This window comes from Medicago sativa, chromosome 8, assembly GCF_051527215.1.
Source record: "Medicago sativa cultivar Bolivia chromosome 8, Bolivia_mono, whole genome shotgun sequence".
Lineage (NCBI taxonomy): Eukaryota > Viridiplantae > Streptophyta > Magnoliopsida > Fabales > Fabaceae > Medicago > Medicago sativa.
Genome location: NC_140756.1, coordinates 56,687,501 through 56,696,031, shown reverse-complemented (window position 1 = coordinate 56,696,031; position 8,531 = coordinate 56,687,501). Strand labels below are relative to the sequence as shown.

General features: G+C 33.6%; 1 protein-coding gene and 1 pseudogene across 1 annotated transcript; one reads left to right on the top strand and one right to left on the bottom strand.

Annotated features, from left to right (window-relative positions):
* Positions 1–915: 915 nt before the first annotated feature.
* LOC146899772 (putative 2-oxoglutarate-dependent dioxygenase AOP1) lies at positions 916–3,817 on the bottom strand. Its single transcript, XM_085732985.1, has 3 exons — positions 3,410–3,817; positions 1,549–1,879; positions 916–1,298 (listed from the first exon to the last, which is right to left on the bottom strand). The coding sequence occupies exons 1-3, from the start codon at positions 3,787–3,789 to the stop codon at positions 1,038–1,040; spliced, it is 972 nt and encodes a 323-aa protein (XP_085589111.1). The 5' UTR covers positions 3,790–3,817; the 3' UTR covers positions 916–1,037.
* Positions 3,818–6,463: 2,646 nt separating this feature from the next.
* LOC146899771 (protein NETWORKED 1A-like) overlaps positions 6,464–8,531 on the top strand; it is a 3,315-nt pseudogene continuing 1,247 nt past the window's right edge.

Sequence of the window (8,531 nt, the reverse complement as noted above, 5' to 3'; positions counted from 1 at the left end):
AATTCTTCTCATTGATAATATAGGTTATTTTGGGTTTTGTGGTTGCAACCATCATGTAAGTATTATGTTTGTCGGTATTGATTGAATATTAATTTTCTCAACCGTTTCATTTTGGTTCTCTCTCTCACAGGGTGTAAAATAGAACAAATATTTGTTCTACAATGCAGAATTTACCTTTTTACTATTTTTCTTTCTTAAAAATTATTCAAATTATCGTGGCGTGACGTTTAATCGTTTTAACTGTTCTTATTGTTCCTAATATTAACACATCCCGTGATACAATGGGTGAAATTTAATTTTTGATGTATCATGAAGCCTAAATATCATCTTTTTTTAGGTGTAGTATCATGAAGCCTAAATAGCACGGGTTAACACACCGGTTACAATAAAGCAGCTTCCATCTTATCTAGTGTAAATATTATTCAAATATTGCTCTTCTCCCATCAAAATTCACTCTTTCCCAACTGAAGTGACAATAACGCCCCTGCATGAGTTAACTCGTGACTTAGGTGTTATATGATAGCAATGGAAACATAACACATTCATATTTTCAACTTCCCAAATAAGATTTTTCTCCCAAATTTTGCGAATTTCACCAACTTTAACCAAATCAACAAGTAAGTTATGTTTATCCTACTTCATTGTTTTTTTTTTTTGGTTTAAATTTATGATTTTTTGGAGAAATCAGAAAATTTTACAAGAACTAAAAAATATGATTTTATTTACTAGAGACTAAAAATAAAATTTTAAATATTTATAAAGATCGAAAATATATAAAACCCTTTTATGTTCAATTTAAACTATTTTATTTAAAATTTTGTTTTCCTTTAGTTAATAAAAGAGAAAGAAAAAAAAAATAGTCACGCACACTAGCACCCCAGTATATGTTAGTATAAACAAGAGTGAAACTCACAATAACATAAACTTATTTTGCATTATATGAAGGCAATACATGTTATTAATGTGATATAATTTATTTCAAAGTGAGTCCAATTACTCTGATTTATTACATAAAGGAATATTGCCTTGCATAAGGCTCAAAGTCCAGCAAATTTCTCAAGTGCACCCTTTTGCATGTCAGTTTTTTTTTGTACGTCAGTGGGAAACTGATACTTTATATACTCATCATAGACGAAATCCCGGTAACGACGAGGATGATTTTCATCATCCACAAGTTCAGATGGACCCTTAATGACCATACCTTTCTTTGGCACTGCGAAATGTACAAATGCCAATCTCTCTTTATCCCTTGTCAATACTCTGTGTGTGGCTGCTTGAATTCTCCCATTGCTCCATGCCTATATTAATCATTTTAATTATCAATAATTTAGGAGAATTTAATCCGTATTCATTAGTATCAACTTACCATATATTAGTGTAAGAAAGATGAACAAAAAAACAATTGAAATATACATTCACAGTCAAGTTTATTTGATTGAGTAAAATAATGAAAAAAATCATAAATAAAACATTATAAATGAATAAAAAAAATGAAAGAAAAACGATTATACCAAAACTTGGTATATTTTTTATACATGTATAGATTACCTGTAATATGTCACCAACAAGCACAACAAAACCATTTGGAGGAATATTTATGTCAACCCACTTGTTTGTTTTGAGTAACAATTGCAGACCTTGGACTTCATTATCACATATTAGGGCAATAGTGCCTCTGTCAGTGTGAGGTATTAAGCCAACATCATCATTCTTAGTGTCTTCAAAAACTCCATACTTAGTCATCCGTATACCGTTGTAGCTATTTAGCTCTTCAACATCCAAGCTGTATTGTTTTGGAAGACCAAAGCCCTCCACAACCATCTTCACGATAAGCAAGCTTAATTCCCGTGATTTTGAGCTAATGAATTTTAGTGCCTTACTGCACATATATAACCAATCATTCCTCGTTCCATTATTAGTTAATAAAATAATTTGTACCAAAATTTACTAAAGTAAGCTTTATTCAATTTAAGTCAAAATTTAAAACGCAGATATATATGCATGTCATGATTGAAACAAAGAAGGTTAAGAATAATGATAGTTAGTAGTTAGTTTAATTGTTAGTTAAGAGTCAAGTATGAAGTTAGTTAGAGTCAGTGATTAGAAGTGTTAATTAGTCGTTAGTAGATACCTATAAATAAGCTTTAATGTACTCTTTTACTTTAGAGAAATGATATTTGTACAACCCCTTTTTGACAACTTTTGAAACAACCCTCTCTCATACTCACATGTTTTTTTTTTTATTCTCTCTCTCTCTCTCTCTCTCTCTCTCTCTCTCTCTCTCTCTCTCTCTCTCTCTCTCTCTCTCTCTCTCTCTCTCTCTCTCTTGTTTTTGTCCAATAAGAATAGAAAAAAAGTGGTTGTCACAAAAGTTGTACAAAATTGGTTGTACAAATATCACTCCTCTTTACTTTAACTTTCTCATTTTGTATGATTGTTAATAGTTGTCAATACAAAGTTTTTCATAGCTTTCCCTCTATTTTTCATGGATGTCATATTTCTCAACATGGTATCGGAGGAAATATGTATCCACCTTGAACAAATTTTTGCTGCTTTTTCTAAGAGAAAATTCAATTTTCTCATTCTAATTTTCTTTCTCAACTTTCCATTTCTCTTTCTGTTCTCAATTTTGTTTGAGAAAATTCAAAGTTCCGGTTTCAATTTTTCTCATTTCTTGATTCGAGTCTATTGGTCGAAATTTTTCGTTTTCCCCAAATCTTAGGGTTTGTGATTCCAATTCCAACTTGGTTTCGATTTTACTATATGATCATCTTCGTTTTGTTTTTCGAATTCTGTTTTAGTGTTTGAGATTTCATTTTTCAATTCGATCTTAGTCGAATGTGTTAGTCATTCAATGGAATATTTTTTCTTCTGTTGTTATTACCAAATTGTTGGGTTCTTGATTGAATTAATGTTTGTTCTAAGATTACAGATTCAGTTTTGAACTAAAACTGAATGTTGTTTACTTCTGCACCTTATATATTTTCATTTGGTGTTAGTTTTGTAATTCAAACTCAAGGTAAGAGTTCTCTTACCTTGAGTTTGAGGGAGGCTGTTAGGAATATAACAATTAGTAGTTAGTTTAAATGTTAGCTAAGAGTCTAAGCATGAAGCTAGTTAAAGCCAATGATTAGGAGTGTTAATTAGTAGTTAGTGGATGCCTACAAATAGGCTTTAATGTACTCTTTTACTTTAACTTTCTCATTTTGTAAGATTGTTGACAGTTATCAATACAAAGTTTTTTTATAATTACATTCTCTCTACTTTTCATGGATGTCATGTTTCTCAACAAAGAGTATAATTTTGATTCGTAAAAAAATTGTACTATCAAGCAATCACACACACACACACACACACACACACACACACACACACACACACACACAAAGTAAAATAAATTATTAATTACCTAAAAGTTGGATTTCCTTGAGGCCACATGAGGTTAAGGAAGTCTTGCGTAGATGTATCTGGATTAAGACCGTTGTCAATCCCAAAGGTTTCAGAATGGGGAAAGATATTGTTCTTGGTGGTGTAGCCCCTATAAGCCGTTGGACTAAAGAACTTCTTCTTGGTATCTTCTGGTAGATCAAATAATGATTTCATTCCTCTGAAAAATTCTTCACGTAATTCATCTGAGATTTCATCGCACCTTAATAGGAAGCAACCGTGATTCTCCAAGGCTTCTCTTACTTTCTTGCTCATTTCTTTCGACCCTTCACTCCCTGCTTCTAATGTCAATCCACTACTCATACTGAAATCCAAAATTGGGATCTCAATCTCACTATCCATTTTTCTTTCTCGTTTTTATTTTTCACTATATTTTTATATGGATTGTATTGTTCTAAACTAAGATTCAACTTTATATACAGTGACAAGACCAGGTACTCTTAATTACGCGGTTTTGACTAGAAACAAAAATATACATTAATATGGAAATAAACGTAATTTTCGTTGACCAAATTTATTTTTTATTAATTTTATAACCTACCAAAATGATTGATTGTTTTTTTTTTAACGATCCTAGAATGAATTAAAATAACTTAGGTCTTGGTAGTTTAAGCACAAGGGGTGCCGAAAAATAAGGATGAAAAATGTCAAATTGCAACAACATACAACAAAGACAAATAAAAAGAAGGGAAAAAAGAGGTCAAGCAACCCAATTATAAGGTGATTCCTAAACAAGTTAAAAGATTAAGCCACCAAAGATGATAGTTAAAAATAAAATTAATGTGCTTTGCTTTCAGCCACCAATAAGGTTGTAGTTGTTATAAAATAAACTAAAAGCACAAGATCGAAGAAGAAGAAGAAGAAGAAGAAGAAGAAGAAGAAGAAGAAGAAGAAGAAGAAGAAGAAGAAGAAGAAGAAGAAGAAGAAGAAGAAGAAGAAGAAGAAGAAGAAGAAGAAGAAGGAGAAGAAGAAGAAGAAGATGAACTCTTCACAAGTGTGTTCTTTACATGGCAATGTAGATCCTATTTATAGGATACAAAAGTTGTAACTTACAATTATATGAAGAGCCATGAGACTAAATATCAATAGGAATAAATAAAGTCATTTAGTCATAGTAGTTAAGGGATATAGAAAGTCTAGGGACAATGGACATCCACGTCATATTTTCATTTATTCATAACAGTAGTTTAATTTTGTCGAGAAGTTGTTGTAACGATTTGTCTTTTTAATGGAAAACCAAAGCATTCTTATCACCAAATATATTAATATCGAAATAAACTTAATTTTCGTTGACCAAATTTACTTTTTATTAATTTCATAACCTACAAAAATGGTTGACTGACTTTGTTTTTTTTTTTTCTTTTCTTTTAAGATGCTGGAATGAATTAAAATAATTGAGGTGTTGGTAGTTTAAGCACAAGGGATGCCGAAAAAACGAGGATGAAAAAAAGTCAAATTGCAACAACGTACAACAAAGACAAATAAAAAGAAGAGAAAAAAAGAGGTCGAGTAACCCCATTACAAGGTGATTCCTAAACAAGTTAAAAGTATTCACCATGGTTGAAACTAACTGAATAACCAGAGTCTATCTAACAAGTTGCTTTCAAGCCATGATACATATCTAACAACTCTACATCTATGACAGTGGAAATACCAACCTTTTCAGCAAACCCATATAACCAACTGCCATCATTCCTACGAAGAACGCCACAAAACCACGTATTCTGGGATTAACAATCAAGACAAAGGCCATACTCGTTCCGGATACAAAGTCACATAACGAAAAGAACTGAGCATAATTAAAGTGTGAAATGTTTGTTCTGGTAGAAAAGAAAAGAAAAAGCATAGAGAGCCATACTAACAACATAAAAAGTTGTTCTACTCAAGTTTATGAAGACATCTACCTTAGTGTCATCTTACCAACTGAATTTGTACGTCTTTCTCATAATTAGTTAAGATGAAGATAAGTTTAACTTTTGATATAGATGGCTAAAGAGCATTTGGATGAAATGATTCGACTTTATTTAAGTTTAACTAGAGTTTATTGTTACTTTTTTGAAAGAACGAGAGTGTAGAGAGATAAACAGAAGGGGGGGGGGGGGATTGGGTCCAGTGGGATAGGGGTTCAGTTGGAGGTCTAGGTGATGAACGACGGCGGAACACCACAGGTTCGGTCCATCGACAATGTTTCAACTTCTTTTTTCATCACTAACATCCCAGATAGCGCAAATCTATCAGATCTTTGGAAGCTTTTTGCAAAGTTTAGAAAATAAGTTATAAAGTAGTAAAATCAGCTATAAACTCTTATGAAAAAACAATTACCAAACAGCTTTTTTTGACATACGAACTTTAAGCTATCCACTATACGATATAAGCTAGTTTATGAGTCCTTACCAAACTGACCATATCATTGTATCATGTAACAATTTTTCACTTGTTACAATGACACTGTTACTAAATGTCATTATTGCAGTAGTGGCCTTCGGTGACTCTTTTCCATCTGAGCTTGTTTTTAACAAACAGTGAATTAAATTTGGATTAGACTCGTTCACACTTCAGTGATTTGTTTCTGTCCATTCCGTCATTGCACCAACAGTGTTGATTGACTTCGCGATTTTTTTTTTTTGGTTTTGGTGGGCCGATTATTTTTGCTTCAAGATCAGAAATCAAATTCTAGATTCTAGATTTAGGATTGTTAATGGTGTCCTATCTGGTAGACCGTGGTTTCGCTGTTTTGTGTGAACTCTCTCTCAAAGTGTGTTGATGTTTGGTGCCCTTACTAGGTCACGAAAGTGTGTTGATTGGGAACGAGGGTGTGGAGTTTAATTATGGGTTGTTGGAGAAGGTAGAAGAATGTAGGACTAGGAAGGATGAGGAGTAGTGAGAGAGTTGTTTGATTTGGGGTGTTTAAGTGGTTACGACGAGGACCATAGGGTGTGTGCCGAGGCAGTGGTGTTGAGGGTTGATAGTAACAAGTCAGTTAATTTCGATCTATTGGTGTTGTGGGATTAAGTATATGGATAAGGCGGTTGGTGATTTGGGTGAAGAAAAGGGTTATGTGGGGGTGGGATATTTTAATCCCATAGATTGTTTGAATAGGTAATTTGGAATCTGGAGTTTGAACTCGAATATGTAGAATTGTGTTGTAACTTGTAAGGACATGTGGTGTTGTTTTGGGGTATTTGTGGGAGGTTCTTTGGTGTTGGCTCGCTGCGGCATGGTGGTTGATATTGTCATCGTGGGTAGCATTGTGTTGAAGTTTTATGGTGGTTGATTTTGGGGTATATGTTGAAGTTTTACTTAGGAGCTTGTTGTGTTAATTTATTATTATTGAGAGTTTAGTGCTATGGCAGTATTTGTTTCTTGTATTAGCAGCCCATTTGATAACGTCCTGTATTCAAATTGGTGTATTAATATTATTAATAAAATTTTCCGTTAAAAAAATAAAAACTAAAAATGAATCTTCCACAAAAGATCAAAACTCAATTAGTTTAGTACTGTCATCAAATTAGTTCTGGAAATATTTTTACCAAATATATTGGACATAATAAGGTTTTATTTCCATCTAATGAAATAAAACTTGGTTATTTGTTGTTGTAATTTCCCTAGGATCAAAACTCACTAGAAGGTTTTATTTCCATCATAATAAGAGTTGGAGCTGAAGAACTTGACAGAGCTGTAAATGCTCAAACCGAGATAGTTTTGCAAAAGCCAATAGGAGAATCAGCAGTTGCTTGTAGAGAACTTCGTCCTCCTAGATTCACTTCAGTGGCATCAAGCTGAGGGAGAAGAACTTAAGTCGGAGAAAAAGATCATGGAGCAAGAGTTCGAGAGCATGAGGGAGCAAAACTTAATCTTTCAGAAAGATAAAGTTGAACTTCTAGAGGAGAACAGGAAACTGAGGATTGAAGAGGTAAATGGAGTGGAAAAAGAAAATATATCAAAGTCCACTTTGGCGGCTCAGCAGGCTGAGATGATAGATTTGCGCCGAACAAATCAAGTGTTTCAAGAAGAAAATGGTACGATGCTTGAGGAGCAAAAAAAAATCATTTCTTAGAAGTGTTTCGGACCTCAAAGATGCAATGTCCGCTGCTGAAGATGAGAACAGTATAATGTTCCATGAGGTAGTAGCTCTAAGTAGCTCTAAGCAACCTCAATTTGGTTTTAGAGAGCTTTCTTACTTAGAATGTCTTTGAAAAAAGATCACTTCATGAACATCTTGGCAATGTCAGCCATTTGAACGATGACCTTAACCAAGAACATAGTCACATAATTCGCGGTTCGTTCCGGTACGCGGTACGGGTACGGGTTTGCGGTACGCGACAGGAGAAGGATTCGGTACGTATAGGGGTATACAACTTCGGTACGCTCCGGTTCGTAGTAGTAATAATACCTAAATAAATATAGTGAGCTATAAAAAAAAAGTATTTTTTTACCTAATTTCTTCTACCAAGTTTCTCACTCTCCACTCTTTGTTCATGTTCTTCTCACTCAGTCCTCAACTCATGGTGATTCATTTTATATTTACTTTGGAGTCTAAACCTTTTTTTCAACCAATCAGCGGTAACCATGCTTTGGTACGCTTGGTTCGCTGGTTTGTGCGTACCAATACGCCGAAGTACCCGAATTCGGTACTCACGTACCAATTCGCAATTCTCCCTTGATTACAAGAATTATGTGACTATGACCAAGAACTTGGCATGTTAAGGAAGAATTTTGAGGTTAAATAAACGGAAAATGTTTATCTGAATGAGTCAACTGAGAGGATGGACAAAGAGCTGCTGGAAATTAAATGAAGAAAAGGATGAAGGCTGCAGATCTGTTGAAGATGGAACAATAAGAATCAAGAAAGATCAAATGAAATCTAGACAGGCAGATCCTTAGACAATCTGAAAATTGCATGAATCACAAAAAAGAAATTGACCACCTAAATTAAGACAATGAACAACACAGGGTTAGGGAAGAAACACTGAATTTAGAGTGTTGAGTAAAGAAAATGACTTCAAACTTTTGGAGAATGAGGCTGCTGCATTAATTATGATCGTCGGATGACATCTATTTGTTTATCACTGTTAGAGAGCAAG